We start from the raw sequence: 18495 nt of genomic DNA, 5'->3' as shown, positions 1-18495 counted from the left end.
TGTTTTTTTTTATGTCAGGCCAAATCCGAAAACAGATGGATATTTCTAAATTTGGCCTCAAAATGACCCGGATTCAGCACACCAGCTTAAAAAATGCACTTAGAACAATTAAAATTGAATGCTTAATTTCTAAATTTTTCTATGTATTTTGTTTAAAATTTTTGGAATTTTAAAATAATTCAATTTTTAAATTTAAACGATTGTGACATTTTGATCAGAAATCTCGATCAAGAGAGCATAGGAACAAAAATACCTTAACAATTTGTTTTAGATTTAGCATATAATATCATATATAGAATGTATAAAATATTAAATTTCTGATTTTTTATTTTTTCAGATTATCTTTTTTTGAATATTTGAATATTAGAATTTTTGTTCTATCAATTATTCAAATTTTTGAATTTTCAAATTTTAGCGATCGTAATATTTTGATTGGGAATCTCGAACCATGAGTCGAGAAATTGGTGATCGAGTGCAATGTTCCCCACGACTTATTAAATTTCTGAATGTTTTTCATTATCATTAGCTCAGCTATCGAAAGATTTACCAAAACAAATCCTTAAATATGGAGAATCGCCAAATTGGATTAATATAGATCCAAAGATAGGATTTTTTTGCTTATTTCCCAAAAAACCTTGAAATCAAGTTTGACCGGACATAACTTAAAATTCAATTGCTATTTATTCAAGATTGATTTTCTATATTTGTAATACAATTAACCGTTGATAAATTAAATTAAAAATCTCTATTCAAATCTAGATTAGAGTTAAAAACTTATCCTAACTTAATTTACCAAAACTACAGCTCAGTTTGAACCTTCACTTCGCCAATGTCGTGATTTTCGTTTTCATCCGCCGAGTTCGCTATCTATTAGAAGGGGAGGGAAAAGAAAATTTTGCTGAAAAGGTGCGGATATGCCAAAAGAAAAAGAGGGGAGCGAGTGGGGCCAGGTTAATCTAATTCAAATTTCTTCAACCAACCAACTAACCGCAAGTTGACCTTCGGGGGAACCTTCTCCATTTAAGCGTATTTGATTTTTTTTCGCTCCTTCGGTGCAATAAGCATGGTGAGAAATGAATAAAAAGTTAGGTTTAAGTTTGTTTTTCTCTGGACGAACGTTGTTTTTATTGAAGTGTGACGAAGTAACGTCAGAGTCATGCGTTTGAGAATAAATAAAGCAACCTCCTCACTGCAAGGTTAGAAACATTTGAGCAAACAATAATGAAGTGTAACCCTTAACCTTTTGGAACCCCTGAACCGACATTGAAATCTGGGAATGTTCGCGCCTGTGTGCGATTATTTGACCTTCTGCTTGTCGGTGTCCTTCTTGGCGCCGCCACCTCCGAGGATCTTCCGCCGCTGGGCGAACATGTGCAGGTACATCTGGGGGAAGAGCGGAATGTACAGCGCCATCACGGTCCACAGGAAGTAAAAGTAGGAGAAGGTAAAGTTGGCCGCGTTGGGCATTTCGATGCTCCACTGTTTGGACTCGCGCACGAAGCTCTGGGCCCAGTAGAAGCAGAGCAGCTCGCCGGTCACCCCGATCGGGTAGAGCGCGATGAAGGTCGTGTAGCGGAGGAACACGAGCAGCTTGGGCACGGCGTCGACCAGGTTGAGCGCGTAATAGCCGTACCGGATGATCTCGGTGACGGACCAGGCCAGCAGGGCTAGCGGGAGTCCCGGGGAGGTCTTGCCGGTGGGGGTGGCCATCACGACGCCGCACACCACCATCACGCGGGAGAGCACCTGGAAGGTGGTGATGACCGGATTGGACGGAACGATGCGGGTCGCTGCGTGGAGAATCTGCCCGAAAGAGGAGAAGAAGAGGGTGATGAACCATTACGCACAGTTGTAAAAAAGAGAAAGTTTACGCTCTCACCTCAAGCACTGCGGCATTTTGGAAGATTTGCACGGTCGTGCCCAGGTACTCCCACAGGGTCTTGCCGCTGCCCTTGTCGAACGTGTAGTACCCGACCAGCTGGTACAGCATGTACGACCATCTACGGAAACCCCCCAATGAATGACCATCAAGCAAATCTAAAGCGATGTCGCCAAACTCACCCCGCAACCTGTGCGCCGTTGTACAGGATCAGGTACAGCTTGGTCAGCGCGGACGGTTCCTTGGGGGCCATTTCCGGATAGCGTTACGTAATAGCGAGACGGCTTTTGACCCTGTCGGGTGGACAAAAAAACCCTAATACGGAAAATGTGCAACGTAACTCCAAAGTGGTCGTAGAGAATAGTAGGCGACGACGAGCAATTCTGCTTGCGTGCACACAAAACACTTACTACTGAATGTGGTCGGGACAGGGGCAACAACAGCAGCAATCAGAGGAACCAGTCAGGGGTTCATTTGAAATGTAAATAAGAAAGGGAGAAGCGCAGACAGACGGGGGGAAAGTTGTGAGTGTGGCAAGTGGAGAAAATGATAAAGGAAAGCTGTCAAAAATGTGAGGATGAACTTGAAAGAGTTCATTTAGACAACAGTTATCAGAAACAGCAATTTTGGTGTATACCTTCAGGCGTAACCAAATGCTTTATATCCCAATCACTGACTTCACGTTCAAGTACCTCATAGTCTTCGACTTCGAGATGTGCTTAAACGACAAACCTGCAAATCACACAGGTCTTCCGGCCAGGTGCTTGATTCCGAAGTTACGATGGAACATTTTCACTCGCAGTTTAGCTCATAACCTCTTGGTGGTTAAGAAAGACGTCTGATAATTTCTAGGTTTATTTCCCTAATGACACAACGGCATTGTTGATACTCTGTGATTACTTGATCTTTTGTGAGGCAGCTTCCCACCAGCCGCTCGATTCTGATGTTACTATCGGACATCTTTACCGTTGCCGGACCCATAACCTCCTTGTGGTTGAGCAAAAACATCCGATATCTTCTAGGTTTATCCGACTTATGACATAACTCAATGTTGTTGACACGCAGTGGTTACTAGATTGCTTCAGTCGTCACATCAACTAGTTGTTTTTGGGCAGCTTCATTGTATGCTTTGCATCTTTCTTTCATCGGTAATGTTTTCGGTATCATGATTTGTATATTTGTATTTTGGGTACAAGGATTCGTTTTATCTGCTGTTATCTGCTTGTCTTTCTTTGGAAATTGTGGCTAAGCTTCAGTAACCAGACGATACACTCGGATGTCGATCCTGCAACAAAGAAATAGTAAGAATTATGTTATTTTGTAGCACACTCAATCCATTGAGTCATTTTGACAACAATGCATGTCAATCCAGGATTTTCGGCACAAATGACACCGACCAATTTCAAACCAAAAGCGTATTATTCAAACATTAACACTCAAACGCTCGGGTAGTCATTTGACCCCTATTTTGACAAAGAACTTTGTCCTAAGGTTTCTATACGTGGTGTCAATCCAAAATTTTCGCGAAGCGAAAACGTTACGTGACGAATTCCCCTCTCGGCAAATTTCCCCTCTTTTTGGTGCACGCTGGTTGGATGAACGAACGTTTCCCAATCAGTCGATCGAGAGACGTGAGATTGATGTATCTAAAATCTCCCCCACTCCACCTCATAATTTTCGGATCGTCGACGAGCCAACAAAACTCGGCTCGGTCGGTCCCGAAAATTCATTCTATTGCTGGACGACGACGAGGACACATCAGAAGCAGATGGCCTGGTGGCCCGGTAGCAGACGGCCTGGAGGTCCGGGAGCAGATGGCTTGGAGGCAAGGACCAGCTAAGACATGCCGGTCGCGTGAGTCGATCATTGGAACTTGCCACCACCTGGAGTGGCCGGAGGCCCCGCGGTTGTTCCGATGGGGGGACATTTGCCGGACCGTAAGAGTTGGGGCAATATGGGTATCAAACTTTATGGTTTTTGATACTGGATATGAAATTTGACATTTCGGCAGTAGTGGGTACAATCCGGAGTGGCCGGAGGCCCCGCGGATGTTCCGATGGGGGGACATTTGCCGGACCGTAAGAGTTGGGGCAATATGGGTATCAAACTTTAGGGATTTTGATACTGGATATGAAATTTGACATTTCGGCAGTAGTGGGTACAATCCGGAGTGGCCGGAGGCCCCGCGGATGTTCCGATGGGGGGACATTTGCCGGACCGTAAGAGTTGGGGCAATATGGGTATCAAACTTTATGGTTTTTGATACTGGATATGAAATTTGACATTTCGGCAGTAGTGGCCACAATCCGGAGTGGCCGGAGACCCCGCGGATGTTCCGATGGGGGGACATTTGCCGGACCGTAAGAGTTGGGGCAATATGGGTATCAAACTTTATGGTTTTTGATACTGGATATGAAATTTTACATTTCGGCAGTAGTGGCCACAATCCGGAGTGGCCGGAGGCCCCGCGGATGTTCCGATGGGGGGACATTTGCCGGACCGTAAGAGTTGGGGCAATATGGGTATCAAACTTTATGGTTTTTGATACTGGATATGAAATTTTACATTTCGGCAGTAGTGGCCACAATCCGGAGTGGCCGGAGGCCCCGCGGATGTTCCGATGGGGGGACATTTGCCGGACCGTAAGAGTTGGGGCAATATGGGTATCAAACTTTATGGTTTTTGATACTGGATATGAAATTTGACATTTCGGCAGTAGTGGCCACAATCCGGAGTGGCCGGAGACCCCGCGGATGTTCCGATGGGGGGACATTTGCCGGACCGTAAGAGTTGGGGCAATATGGGTATCAAACTTTATGGTTTTTGATACTGGATATGAAATTTGACATTTCGGCAGTAGTGGGTACAATCCGGAGTGGCCGGAGGCCCCGCGGATGTTCCGATGGGGGGACATTTGCCGGACCGTAAGAGTTGGGGCAATATGGGTATCAAACTTTATGGTTTTTGATACTGGATATGAAATTTGACATTTCGGCAGTAGTGGCCACAATCCGGAGTGGCCGGAGACCCCGCGGATGTTCCGATGGGGGGACATTTGCCGGACCGTAAGAGTTGGGGCAATATGGGTATCAAACTTTATGGTTTTTGATACTGGATATGAAATTTGACATTTCGGCAGTAGTGGGTACAATCCGGAGTGGCCGGAGGCCCCGCGGATGTTCCGATGAGGGGACATTTGCCGGACCGTAAGAGTTGGGGCAATATGGGTATCAAACTTTATGGTTTTTGATACTGGATATGAAATTTGACATTTCGGCAGTAGTGGTCACAATCCGGAGTGGCCGGAGGCCCCGCGGATGTTCCGATGGGGGGACATTTGCCGGACCGTAAGAGTTGGGGCAATATGGGTATCAAACTTAATGGTTTTTGATACCGGACATGAAATTTGATATTTCGGCAGTAGTGGCCACAATCCGGAGTGGCCGGAGGCCCCGCGGATGTTCCGATGGGGGGACATTTGCCGGACCGTAAGAGTTGGGGCAATATGGGTATCAAACTTTATGGTATTTGATACTGGGCATGAAATTTGACATTTCGGCAGTAGTGGCCACAATCCGGAGTGGCCGGAGGCCCCGCGGATGTTCCGATGGGGGGACATTTGCCGGACCGTAAGAGTTGGGGCAATATGGGTATCAAACTTTATGGTTTTTGATACTGGGCATGAAATTTTACATTTCGGCAGTAGTGGCCACAATCCGGAGTGGCCGGAGGCCCCGCGGATGTTCCAATGGGGGGACATTTGCTGAACCGTAAGAGTTGGGGCAATATGGGTATCAAACTTTATGGTATTTGATACTGAACATGAAATTTGACATTTCGGCAGTAGTGGCCACAATCCGGAGTGGCCGGAGGCCCCGCCGATGTTCCGATGGGGGGACATTTGCTGGACCGTAAGAGTTGGGGCAATATGGGTATCAAACCTAATGGTTTTTGATACCGGACATGAAATTTGACATTTTGGCAGTAGTGGCCACAATCCGGAGTGGCCGGAGACCCCGCGGATGTTCCGATGGGGGGACATTTGCCGAACCGTAAGAGTTGGGGCAATATGGGTATCAAACCTAATGGTTTTTGATACCGGACATTAAATTTGATATTTCGGCAGTAGTGGCCACAATCCGGAGTGGCCGGAGGCCCCGCGGATGTTCCGATGGGGGGACATTTGCCGGACCGCAAGAGTTGGGGCAATATGGGTATCAAACTTAATGGTTTTTGATACCGGACATGAAATTTGATATTTCGGCAGTAGTGGCCACAATCCGGAGTGGCCGGAGGCCCCGCGGATGTTCCGATGGGGGGACATTTGCCGGACCGTAAGAGTTGGGGCAATATGGGTATCAAACTTTATGGTTTTTGATACTGGGCATGAAATTTGACATTTCGGCAGTAGTGGCCACAATCCGGAGTGGCCGGAGGCCCCGCGGATGTTCCGATGGGGGGACATTTGCCGGACCGTAAGAGTTGGGGCAATATGGGTATCAAACTTTATGGTTTTTGATACTGGGCATGAAATTTTACATTTCGGCAGTAGTGGCCACAATCCGGAGTGGCCGGAGGCCCCGCGGATGTTCCAATGGGGGGACATTTGCCGAACCGTAAGAGTTGGGGCAATATGGGTATCAAACTTTATGGTATTTGATACTGAACATGAAATTTGACATTTCGGCAGTAGTGGCCACAATCCGGAGTGGCCGGAGGCCCCGCGGATGTTCCGATGGGGGGACATTTGCCGGACCGTAAGAGTTGGGGCAATATGGGTATCAAACTTTATGGTATTTGATACTGAACATGAAATTTGACAATTCGGCAGTAGTGGCCACAATCCGGAGTGGCCGGAGGCCCCGCGGATGTTCCGATGGGGGGACATTTGCCGGACCGTAAGAGTTGGGGCAATATGGGTATCAAACTTTATGGTTTTTGATACTGGGCATGAAATTTTACATTTCGGCAGTAGTGGCCACAATCCGGAGTGGCCGGAGGCCCCGCGGATGTTCCGATGGGGGGACATTTGCCGAACCGTAAGAGTTGGGGCAATATGGGTATCAAACCTAATGGTTTTTGATACCGGACATGAAATTTGACATTTTGGCAGTAGTGGCCACAATCCGGAGTGGCCGGAGACCCCGCGGATGTTCCGATGGGGGGACATTTGCCGAACCGTAAGAGTTGGGGCAATATGGGTATCAAACCTAATGGTTTTTGATACCGGACATTAAATTTGATATTTCGGCAGTAGTGGCCACAATCCGGAGTGGCCGGAGGCCCCGCGGATGTTCCGATGGGGGGACATTTGCCGGACCGTAAGAGTTGGGGCAATATGGGTATCAAACTTTATGGTTTTTGATACTGGGCATGAAATTTTACATTTCGGCAGTAGTGGCCACAATCCGGAGTGGCCGGAGGCCCCGCGGATGTTCCAATGGGGGGACATTTGCCGAACCGTAAGAGTTGGGGCAATATGGGTATCAAACTTTATGGTATTTGATACTGAACATGAAATTTGACATTTCGGCAGTAGTGGCCACAATCCGGAGTGGCCGGAGGCCCCGCGGATGTTCCGATGGGGGGACATTTGCCGGACCGTAAGAGTTGGGGCAATATGGGTATCAAACTTTATGGTTTTTGATACTGGATATGAAATTTGACATTTCGGCAGTAGTGGTCACAATCCGGAGGGGCCGGAGGCCCCGCGGATGTTCCGATGGGGGGACATTTGCCGGACCGTAAGAGTTGGGGCAATATGGGTATCAAACTTTATGGTTTTTGATACTGGATATGAAATTTTACATTTCGGCAGTAGTGGCCACAATCCGGAGTGGCCGGAGGCCCCGCGGATGTTCCGATGGGGGGACATTTGCCGGACCGTAAGAGTTGGGGCAATATGGGTATCAAACTTTATGGTTTTTGATACTGGGCATGAAATTTTACATTTCGGCAGTAGTGGCCACAATCCGGAGTGGCCGGAGGCCCCGCGGATGTTCCGATGGGGGGACATTTGCCGGACCGTAAGAGTTGGGGCAATATGGGTATCAAACTTTATGGTTTTTGATACTGGATATGAAATTTTACATTTCGGCAGTAGTGGCCACAATCCGGAGTGGCCGGAGGCCCCGCGGATGTTCCGATGGGGGGACATTTGCCGGACCGTAAGAGTTGGGGCAATATGGGTATCAAACTTTATGGTTTTTGATACTGGGCATGAAATTTTACATTTCGGCAGTAGTGGCCACAATCCGGAGTGGCCGGAGGCCCCGCGGATGTTCCAATGGGGGGACATTTGCCGAACCGTAAGAGTTGGGGCAATATGGGTATCAAACTTTATGGTATTTGATACTGAACATGAAATTTGACATTTCGGCAGTAGTGGCCACAATCCGGAGTGGCCGGAGGCCCCGCGGATGTTCCGATGGGGGGACATTTGCTGGACCGTAAGAGTTGGGGCAATATGGGTATCAAACCTAATGGTTTTTGATACCGGACATGAAATTTGACATTTTGGCAGTAGTGGCCACAATCCGGAGTGGCCGGAGACCCCGCGGATGTTCCGATGGGGGGACATTTGCCGAACCGTAAGAGTTGGGGCAATATGGGTATCAAACCTAATGGTTTTTGATACCGGACATGAAATTTGACATTTTGGCAGTAGTGGCCACAATCCGGAGTGGCCGGAGACCCCGCGGATGTTCCGATGGGGGGACATTTGCCGAACCGTAAGAGTTGGGGCAATATGGGTATCAAACCTAATGGTTTTTGATACCGGACATTAAATTTGACATTTCGGCAGTAGTGGCCACAATCCGGAGTGGCCGGAGACCCCGCGGATGTTCCGATGGGGGGACATTTGCCGAACCGTAAGAGTTGGGGCAATATGGGTATCAAACCTAATGGGTTTTGATACCGGACATTAAATTTGACATTTCGGCAGTAGTGGCCACAATCCGGAGTGGCCGGAGGCCCCGCGGATGTTCCGATGGGGGGACATTTGCTGGACCGTAAGAGTTGGGGCAATATGGGTATCAAACCTAATGGTTTTTGATACCGGACATGAAATTTGACATTTTGGCAGTAGTGGCCACAATCCGAAGTGGCCGGAGGCCCCGGGGATGTTCCGATGAGGGGACATTTGCCGGACCGTAAGAGTTGGGGCAATATGGGTATCAAACTTAATGATTTTTGATACTGGACATAAAAAGTTGCATTTGGCCATTATCTGAAATTAAGCAGTTAAAATATGCTAATGCTAAGCAGTTAAAATATATTGCTTATTAGGCAGGAAGTAATAAATAGACTACTGCAATGCACATTTTTTTGTGCCACTGTGAAAATCTGTTTCTGGAAATTTAGAATAACTATCTCGTAATCATTAAGAGCCCTGTAAAGGGTAGTTTTTAATGTCTGCTGTTCAAATTTCCTTTACTGCCGCCGATTGCTTGCAACAGCCTTGCAAAAACATTCCCGCATCTTGGTAACTTTCGAGTGGTGAAGGAAAGTAAATTGATTTCACTTCGATTTCTATTTCAGCTCCACTTGCATTTCCGTCCCCTTAGTTCGATAGGACGGTTATTATAAGGGGGGAATTTGGACCGGACATTCTAATCGAAAATTTCAACAATCATCTTGCAAAGTTCTTTGTCATACTGGTCATGTGTAACATAACCACCTTCACCTTTTTTTTCTTAAAAATCTCATAACTTTTGGTAGAATTGACCAAATTGGATGCTTCCGGTTGCAAAAGATCCAGATTTGTCTATATTTTGAACTGTCAGATGGGGGACAAATATGGTCCACTTTTACCGGAGATATTCCGGATTCCGTTGGGGTACCTCGACCCTCCTATTTGGAGTTTTGGTCAATAGAACAAAAACCATTGCACAGAAAAATGCCGGAAATGATGCAAAACTTCAAGGCATCATTCTAATACATCATCCTGCATAGACACATGGCATGGCCAAGACCTTCGGGCACCGAAACAGGTTCCAACCGAAAACGGTTCACTGAGCTGATGTCGATTGGTGCCCAGATGGAAGCGGTTCCAGTGCACCGTATGACTTAACCATGTCAATTATTTTTGCTGGATGATGTATTAGAAGGATGCCTTGAAGTTTTGCATCATTTCCGGCATTTTTCTGTGAAATGGATTTTGTTGTATTGACCAAAACCCCAAATAGGATGGCCGAGGTACCCCAACGGAATCCGGAATATCTCCGGTAAAAGTGGACCATATTTGTCCCCCATCTGACAGTTCAAAATATAGACAAATCTGGATCTTTTGCAACCGGAAGCATCCAATTTGGTAAATTCTACCAAAAGTTATGAGATTTTTAAGAAAAAAAATAGGGGTCAAATGACTACCCGAGCGTTTGAGTGTTAATCAATCGCCCCCGCAAATCCTCGCCGCTCAGCGGCAGCAGTCACTTGACCTTGGCGTGACGTTCGGCACCGCCACCAAGTGCCTTCCTCCGCTGGCCAAACATGTGCAGGTACATCTGCGGAAAGAGCGGCAGATAGCCGAGCGCCATGATCCAGGTGAAGTAGTAGAAGGAAAAGGTAAAATTGTAGCGATTAGGCATCGCCACGCTCCACATGTCCGTCCGGCCGATGTAGTCCTGGGCCCAGTAAACGCTCAGCAGCTCGCCGATAAATCCGCCCGGGTACAGTGGAATGAACATGGTGTAGCGGAGCCAGGTCATCGAGCGCGGAACCCGCGCCAGCGCCAGATGCATCAGGTAGTAGCTGTACCGGATGGTTTCCGCCAGGCTCCAGCAGAACACGCACAGCGGAACGCCCGGGGACAGCTTGCCGGTGGGGGTCGCATCGATGGCCGCCACCACCACCATGCTGCGGCCAAAGACTTGCGCCAGCGTGATGAGTGCATTGCTCGGGACGAGCCGGAACAGCGCGTGGAAGAACTGTGTGAGATTAGATTGCGTTAGTGATTTATCGGGGTTCAAAGTTCAGTCGAGCGCTCACCTCGAGGAATGAAATCACCTGGAAAAAGTACACCGCCGAACCGACTCGAGTCCACAGGGCTTCGCTGGGTTTGCCTTCGACGAAGAAGTGCAGCACAAACTGGACGAAGATGTAGAACCACCTGCAAAAACAAGCTTGTTTTAGTTGAGTTGATTTTGAAGGGTTGCCTCGCGAAATTACCCGAGAAACTGCGCTAAGTTGTAGAGGATCAAGTACAGCTTGACAGCCGCACTTTGCTCCTTGTTTCGATCAGCCATGATGGCGAGTGCACTCTGCAGTACGAACGAATAAAAATGATTTGCAGTTTAATTTATGAATACTTAATGAGAGCACTTTTCCTCCTTCGAACGAAATCGTTCGCCGGCTTTAAAATAGTGAACGAACTTGCATAACAAAAACAACACAACCAAAACATGACAGGGCTGCCAACGTTGACGTTTCGAAATGAACCCACAGCGTTCATTCGCCGAACGCGTTCAGCTTACTCACGCAGTCAGTCGAAATCCGAAGTCACGTCAAGATGGGAGCGAGCACCAGGACTGGCAAATTTGCCGTCGGCTTTACGGCGGTCGCGTTCCTCTTTATCCTGATCGCGTTCGTGTCCCCGTACTGGCTGCAGACCGACGGCCGGCTAGAGAATCCCAAGTTTCACAATCTGGGTAGGTTTCGGGGCTTGCTGAGCTTTGGTTGGGACTCCAGGGTGGGGTGTGTCACCCGAGTGAATTCCATTAGTCTGGGACGCGGCTACTGCGATCTGTCAGCGAGCGTAAACAAACTTGAACCCTTCTTTTTTTAGGCCTCTGGGAACTCTGCTTAAACGACTTCCAGGACATCCACCGCTTCTACGACACTCGCTTCTCCGGCTGTATGTGGATCTTCGAGGAGGAGTACTACATCCTGCACGATTACATCCTCCCCGGATTCTTCATAGCGGTTCAGTTCTTCTTTACGCTATGCTTCACCCTTCTCCTCCTGGGAATCCTCATGACGCTCCTCTTCCTGGTTTGCTCCAAGGACAACGATCGGTACATCATGCTGCTGCTGACGAACGGCACGACCATGGTCGTCGGTGCCATCTGCGGCCTGATTGCCGTCCTAACGTTCGGATGTTACGGGGACAGCCGCGACTGGATGCCCAACTGGGAGCACAACGGCATGGGGTGGGCATTCGCGCTCGGGGTTGTCGGCGTGTTTGCGCTCTTCCCGGCCGGGATCCTGTTCATCGTGGAGGCGCGACGGGCCACCTACCGCCGGCTGAACAACATTGCCAACGGCGAGATGGCCGCGTACACCATGGACGAGCGGAAGTACCGTGGAGGGCACACCGATATCTAAGCGGGGGAGAGCGAGTATTTTTTTTAGGTTTTAGATTTTAGACTAGGAGATGCGCAATTCTCAGCGACGAAGGAACGAATGAATATCAAACTAGACCTAGGTAATTAGGCTAAGCTATAGAGACAGAGCTAACGCTTCACATTCCGTCCGGATCGTGCGTAAGGGTCACGATCAATGTATTTTGATGCAAATTTTTATCTTTAACGAAATAAAGAGGTTTTTAAATAACACAAAAGAGAAGTTTTAATGCTTTTAACGAAAGCTATAATCACAATCCTAAATCTTCAATTGGTTTTAGAACGTAATTTTGCTTAGCTGGAGACGGTGATTTTAACGGATTCCAGACTGGATTTCGCCTTGTATATATGATGATTTTCCTTAATTGGGAATTCAACCAATTTCATCTGAACCAGGTTCCATTACCGGCCGTTCCACTCGTTCCACCGTGCACAAGGGACAAGGAATATGATTTGGAAGACGAAAAGAGTCGATGCTTCACTTTTTTTTAAGGAGACTGTGTTTCTGTGTATGTTTGAACTGCTCTATGAAATGCTACTTTTAATATGTATTTTGATGCAAGTTTAGGGTAGCTTTATTCCCCTTCAGTGTTTTGCGGAAGTCTTTCGAAAGATGTTTCCAAAATACTCAACTTATTGATTTCCTATTAGTTCCAAGCAATTCGCATATAATTGAAAATGAATTAAAATGTTTTGGATGTGTTCTCAATATATTCACACAACAAATAATCCTGTGATCTTCTTTTACAATTTCCAAGGAATCCATCGATGAATTAAAAAATATTTAAAATCGGAGTTATTCCGGTGACTGTAAAAATGTAAAGATCAAGCCCCTTCAAATGAATTTTTAATAAACCTTTAAAAATTTTGTATTTCCCAATTTTGACATTATTGATAATTTTTAAAACTAATTTTAACTCAAACATACCAAGTCTTCCAATTCTCTCCTAAGTATCAAGTTCAAACTTAATCTAATCAAAATCAAATACTGTAAAGTTTAACAAAAGAGATAACAGTTGAATTTTGTATAAAATTAGGATTACACATTTATAGCTAAAATTTATTGAAAGAAATACAAATAAATAAAATAGACAAATGAGCATGAGCATGAGCATGAGCATGGTTGACTGCCAATGAGCTGCTACTCCGTTATTGACGGATCAGCTGAAGTTACACAATGAACCAACAGATGAGTAGTGGGAGCTAATCATCCTCACTGTATAACCCCTGAAGATCTCTGCTTTAAGTCAATACCGGCGCCCCCCCAAGGAGATGCAGTTCAACAAAGGTAGGAATGTTAGTCCGATAGTTGAAGTTGCAGACTCATCAGACACAGAGTTTGTCGCTCTATACCTGTTGACACCGCATGAGACCGTTGAATCCACAGCATCTCCTTCAAGCATCACGGGAAGTGGGGGAATTGTGTTAGTAGGGGAAGGAAAGGGAAGGTCAGGATTCATCTTGGTAGATGATATGACCAGAATGTGAACCATAATCGTTGCCTTCTGAGCTACGACGCTATGAGAAGGACTTATCATTCGCGTTTTTTTACTTCTTACCGCCGGCGTGCCATCCGAGCAACGATGCTTTGGGATGGGCTTTCAAAACGAAATGAAATTATTAGTCACGTATTATTCGTTATCATGTAAACTTCTTTGCAACAAACTTCACCACGAATTTGCCCAGTTTGGACCGCGAACAACCAGCTCAACTATAGAAATTCAACATACACACGACGACACGAATCCTTCTTTCAATAAATTCAAGAATCTTCCACTACTTTCTCGCGAGTACTAATTTATTCCTCAAACGCGAATTTCCCGCCGGCGTGCTTTCTGAGCAACGATGCTTTGAGAAAGTCTTTCAAAAGAAAATGCATGTTTTACTAACTATTCGACGACGAACCTTCCGAGCGGCGGTGCTATGGAAAGGGATTATACTTGAAACAATGTAGAATATAATATCAACACACATTTAATTAAATGTCTCGAAAATTTTCGCAAACAATACATTATTTCGCGTTTAAGAACCAAACGGCGACTACGATTATTAAAGTTAGCACGAACACAACTCGAATTGTATCTAACAACTTGACCGATTCAAAAAACTACTATCGAACGACGAACGAGAACAAATTTCACCGCGAGACTGTTCGTATTTTTTCAGTTAAGTCCAGTTTTTTAACAACCGCGCGCGCGACCGAGAGAGCCCGACGATCGACTGGTCAGCTCGAAGGCCCCAAATCAACTGAAATCTTCTTTTATCGTTTCACTTCTCCTTCCCCCACAATGAATCTTCCAGAATTTTCCGGAATTCTATTTTTTCACACACGCGCGCGACGGAGAGAACCCGACGATCGACTGGCCTACTCGAAGGCCCCAAATCAACTCACAAATAAATAAAATAGACAAATGAAGAAAAACGCAATTTCTAAATATAATCATAATTGACAAAAATTGATGCTAAAATATCACAGGATTTAGGCATGCCAGTCGTTAAAATAGAACTCGTTAAAATACTTTATTTTTTCAAGTTTCAAGTCTTTTTGGGATCTATGGTTTCAAAATTACTGATTTATTTGTGTAAATATGCACTTATTATATGGAACTTTTTTTTGTGAGTATCCCAAAAAATAATTTGAAATAAAATATAAATATTGAAATATATTACCAACCAAGAAATTTTACAATTATTTTTTCAATCAATTTTGAAACCTAGACGAAAAGTTAAAAAAATGACATCGAAAAAATAAATTTTGTTGTTCTTCTTGCTTAGTTCAATTTAGGAAGTTTACTAAAATTTAATAAATTCTGTTTAGAAAAAATTGTTTAGAAAATTTAAAATAGTCAATACAATTTCAAAAACGGATAAAGTGCATTTTCCTACTCTGATTATCCATTCTAACCTGTTTGGATTAAGTTTAAAATATTTTTAGCTTAAGTGAAACTTTGACTTCAAAAACAAATCGTGGAAACTAAGATATTGTTTTTTTTAAGTTTAAAAAATGCCAAAAAAAAATGCGATTCCTTCATTCTATCACGGGTATGAATCTTCAAGCAATTCCAGTATGGCGACTTGTATTAGAAGGAAGTGAGGCATTTTCGCTAGTTCTCACTGTTCTGTGTTCTGCGTGAACGTCCGCAAACATCGGCCACACACATACTTATACAAAGCGCCACCAAGAGGCAAAAGGTAATTACGAATATTTTTGGCACTTTCGTTAAAAAACATGCGGTTTTGCAAAAACAAATAACAAAACTAACTTTTAAGTGTAGTTTGACTATCAAACTTGTAAATTGTTGCTGATTTGTTCGAAAATAATACGTTTTTTGCAGCACCTCTTTTGGACGGACATTTCTGTTGCCACCTTTTGGTTCCTTGGATTAGCCATGGATAATTTCACAGTGTAATAAACAGGGCAGCTACCACCACGCGGCGCCACTGTTTTGCATGAGAAAATGATACACGTCTTTCAGACGAGTTTCAATTCCCTGATTCTATGGAGACGAAATGGCCTACTTATCACCAAAAATAACAGTGCTGAAATAGTAGTTTTTTGCAATTCCGTTGTAAAACTGTCAACTTATCCTGTATTTCTGGAGAAATGAAACGGCCTTCTTTTCTCTTCCAGAAATAACAGTTTTTGTTTTCTGGGTGTTTAATTCATTATTCATTAAAAATAAAATATCAGGAGCGTTTGGTACGGTATGTCCACGCATCCTTCCTCCCCTGTAGATTCTGTGAAATGTGATCCGTTCACAGAATCCTCTCTGCGGTAAACACAACGCAGTAGGGCTGGCCGCTTTAATTTTTGTATTACATTTTCGGGTGATCTCGGATGTATTGCAATGATTAATATTGACAAGAAAAGTGCTTGGGGCGTAATCTAATCACAAGACTTTCCAGCATGCTTTCATCGGACTGGCTGCGTTTGTGCTAGATTAGATTAGATTAGATTAGATTAGATTATTCATTAAAAATAAAATATCAACCCGCAAACGCCTTCCAATATTTTTTCTTTGCAGTTTATGGTTAAATACTGATTTTCACCCATTCCTGTTTCCCGTTTTCCCCGAACAATTTTACATAAGAATCAATGCATGTCTCAAACTAAACCAAACCATTGCCGAGAAGCAGCTTTTAAAAAATAAAAAGCTCGGAATTCCATATGCAATACTGGTTGCGCCATGTACCAGTGCATTGAATTACAAAACCCTGAAAGTAGGCCTTGAGCGCGAGCGTAGTCCTCCTGCTGTTGTTGTGTGCTTGTCCTGTGGACTAGCACACAAATTCACCGTATACTATTTTTTAAATTTAAGATTATGCAGCAGTTGCCTACAGTGGTGTACATTCAACTTTTGCCTAATTTGCTAATGATTATTTGGGATGAAATCTTATTTCAATAAATAACCAGGTAGCAGGTATTGATCAGTGCGCCCGAGTGCTTCTAGCAGATGCGGCGAATAAAGCTAATTTAGGTAATCTCAAATACTCAAAACTTTAAAATTCGATATCTCTGGAACGAAACATATTCCTTTCTGTCGATAAGTGATTCTCATGTTAAACAAGCCTTACCCGACAAACTTCGTTCTGCCTTTTTTTTCGTTTGTTGACGTTTTTAACTTTTTTGCTTCTTCAGCCTCCTGTGATCTAAATTTGATGTTACGTAACTTTTTCCATACAATCTGCAGATTTTCCGGAATCGGTTCCAGAGTGGCCAAAGTTGTAACTTTTTGGCGTAAGAACCTTCCTTGGGCTTACACGAACCTAACGCAACAAAAAGCGCCTCGATCCGACGTTCCGTGTTCAACTGATTCGCGTTCGAACAAAACCGTCGAAATTTTTTATATATATAGAAGACAGATAGATAGATTGGCCGGGGAATACGATGGTGAGGTCAAATTTAAAAAATAAATAGGGCTGTTTTGAGATACAGCTATTTAAAGTTTTCAATTGCGCAATACAGGTAGAAAACATATCTTAATCTAAATTTTGATCACAAAAATGGATTCTACGCCCAATTTCCTTCAAAATTGAGTCTAAGACCGACCCTCTAAGATTTGTGGTTCCTGAGTTATCGCCGTTTGAAGAAAGGGTTTTGCTCAAAAATCGGCAAAAAGTCGATTTTTTGGGAGGGTACAAAAATGGAGGGGGTGGTCTGACCCATATGCAAAATAAAAAAAAAAAAAATAAGAGGCCAGAGTTTCAACATTTCATGAAAAAAGGCCGGTTTGTAATCATTAGTTTTCAAAAAACCTAAGTTTTAACGATTTTTTTGCGCAAAAAAAAGACATTTCGCAGTACTAAACATCGAACATCCACTAAAACTCAAAATATTTTTTAATTTACTCAAACATGTTGAACAAATTTAAATTGAGTTTAGCTGATTGCTCTCAACAAATCATTGAAATTTCGTCATCTATAAAAAAATTTGGCCCCCCGATTTTTTGACCATTTTTGAAGGGGGAGAGGGAGACAAAAATTTTGGAAAATAAATATTTAGTTTTTTTTTTTTAATTTATGATTGTCAAACAATTCAACTTGTGTATGATGCATTTTAAACCCCTTTTTTAAATGTTGAATCCAAGGCTTGTATTCTCATTTGATGCCTCAATGTTCATGTGTAAAAGCGTTTGACGATCTTAAAATTTAAACCAGTGCTGAAATTGAATGAAAAATTAGAATTCACAAAAATATGTATAAATGGTTTCTAGTTCAGTAAGTAATTTGATATAACTTGCCTAAAAAGAAAGAATTTCATGTGTTACAAGTTTACATTTAATTTAATCAATTTTTCCGCCAGCTTGAGCTCATGAAGCTGAAGACCACTGACAAAGTAATCCATTAAAAATATATTAGCAATCCAACCAAAGGTTCATCGCTTGATGAACCCTCGCTCAAGTCTTTCAAGTCGCTGCGGTTGGCAGCTTAATTGACTTACATCCAACGCACTCTGTCGCAACAGAGAGAGGTGCTACACGAAACCTATACGCGGTCGATGGTTTAAAAGCCACTTGAATGTATTGGGGGAAGAAGCGTTCATTCATGAGCGAGGAAACCTCGCAGGGGGTGGAAGGACATACCACTACATCGGAACAGGTGACACACCTTGCCGCGAAGTACCCACACTCTGACACAACGCCGAGCGGTTACGCGGTCTGGTACCTTCATTGTATTAACGGTAACGGCTACGACAAGCTACAAGGCACGGTCAGTCCGGTTTTGTACTCCACGCGCGCGCCAGTATACGTGTGCGTTAAGGTGGATATCTCA

At 44.2% G+C, this 18495-nt stretch overlaps 3 protein-coding genes across 4 annotated transcripts; 1 reads left to right on the top strand and 2 right to left on the bottom strand.

Annotated features, from left to right (window-relative positions):
- Window positions 1-658: 658 nt before the first annotated feature.
- On the bottom strand, window positions 659-2379 carry LOC120424007 (very-long-chain (3R)-3-hydroxyacyl-CoA dehydratase 2-like). Of its 2 annotated transcripts, none has more exons than XM_039588019.2 (4): window positions 2290-2379; window positions 2062-2194; window positions 1880-2000; window positions 659-1803 (listed from the first exon to the last, which is right to left on the bottom strand). In XM_039588019.2, exons 2-4 carry the CDS (start codon window positions 2130-2132, stop codon window positions 1297-1299), a joined length of 699 nt encoding a protein of 232 aa, XP_039443953.1. In that variant the 5' UTR covers window positions 2133-2194; window positions 2290-2379; the 3' UTR covers window positions 659-1296. The 2 variants fall into 2 exon arrangements, with proteins under 2 accessions (XP_039443953.1, XP_039443954.1); XM_039588020.2 differs by having other exon boundaries at window positions 2062-2172; window positions 2290-2308.
- A 154-nt stretch (window positions 2380-2533) lies between these two features.
- LOC120424008 (very-long-chain (3R)-3-hydroxyacyl-CoA dehydratase hpo-8-like) lies at window positions 2534-11188 on the bottom strand. The gene is made up of 4 exons (XM_052710226.1): window positions 11051-11188; window positions 10871-10991; window positions 10321-10809; window positions 2534-3164 (listed from the first exon to the last, which is right to left on the bottom strand). The coding sequence occupies exons 1-4, from the start codon at window positions 11125-11127 to the stop codon at window positions 3132-3134; spliced, it is 720 nt and encodes a 239-aa protein (XP_052566186.1). The 5' UTR covers window positions 11128-11188; the 3' UTR covers window positions 2534-3131.
- A 60-nt stretch (window positions 11189-11248) lies between these two features.
- LOC120424009 (transmembrane protein 182-like) lies at window positions 11249-12445 on the top strand. Its single transcript, XM_039588023.2, has 2 exons — window positions 11249-11529; window positions 11667-12445. The coding sequence occupies exons 1-2, from the start codon at window positions 11391-11393 to the stop codon at window positions 12203-12205; spliced, it is 678 nt and encodes a 225-aa protein (XP_039443957.1). The 5' UTR covers window positions 11249-11390; the 3' UTR covers window positions 12206-12445.
- Window positions 12446-18495: the final 6050 nt, after the last annotated feature.

Source organism: Culex pipiens, chromosome 3 (assembly GCF_016801865.2).
Source record: "Culex pipiens pallens isolate TS chromosome 3, TS_CPP_V2, whole genome shotgun sequence".
NCBI classification, from domain to species: Eukaryota; Metazoa; Arthropoda; class Insecta; order Diptera; family Culicidae; genus Culex; species Culex pipiens.
The sequence above is the reverse complement of the archived record's forward strand: the minus strand, read 5'-3'. Positions and strand labels throughout refer to the sequence as shown.

What these genes read in the sequence shown, in the direction of transcription:
- LOC120424007 (XM_039588019.2), bottom strand. Translation starts at nt 2,132, where the DNA reads ATGGCCCCCAAGGAACCGTCCGCGCTGACCAAGCTGTACCTGATCCTG. An exon ending in AACGGCGCACAGGTTGCGGG is followed by an intron (nt 2,001 to 2,061) that starts GTGAGTTTGGCG and finishes GGGTTTCCGTAG; the next exon opens with ATGGTCGTACATGCTGTACC. An exon ending in AAAATGCCGCAGTGCTTGAG is followed by an intron (nt 1,804 to 1,879) that starts GTGAGAGCGTAA and finishes TCTTTCGGGCAG; the next exon opens with ATTCTCCACGCAGCGACCCG.
- LOC120424008 (XM_052710226.1), bottom strand. Translation starts at nt 11,127, where the DNA reads ATGGCTGATCGAAACAAGGAGCAAAGTGCGGCTGTCAAGCTGTACTTG. An exon ending in AGGTGATTTCATTCCTCGAG is followed by an intron (nt 10,810 to 10,870) that starts GTGAGCGCTCGA and finishes AATCTCACACAG; the next exon opens with TTCTTCCACGCGCTGTTCCG. An exon ending in GTGCCGAACGTCACGCCAAG is followed by an intron (nt 3,165 to 10,320) that starts GTCAAGTGACTG and finishes TCTTTGTTGCAG; the next exon opens with GATCGACATCCGAGTGTATC.
- LOC120424009 (XM_039588023.2), top strand. Translation starts at nt 11,391, where the DNA reads ATGGGAGCGAGCACCAGGACTGGCAAATTTGCCGTCGGCTTTACGGCG. An exon ending in TCCCAAGTTTCACAATCTGG is followed by an intron (nt 11,530 to 11,666) that starts GTAGGTTTCGGG and finishes TTCTTTTTTTAG; the next exon opens with GCCTCTGGGAACTCTGCTTA.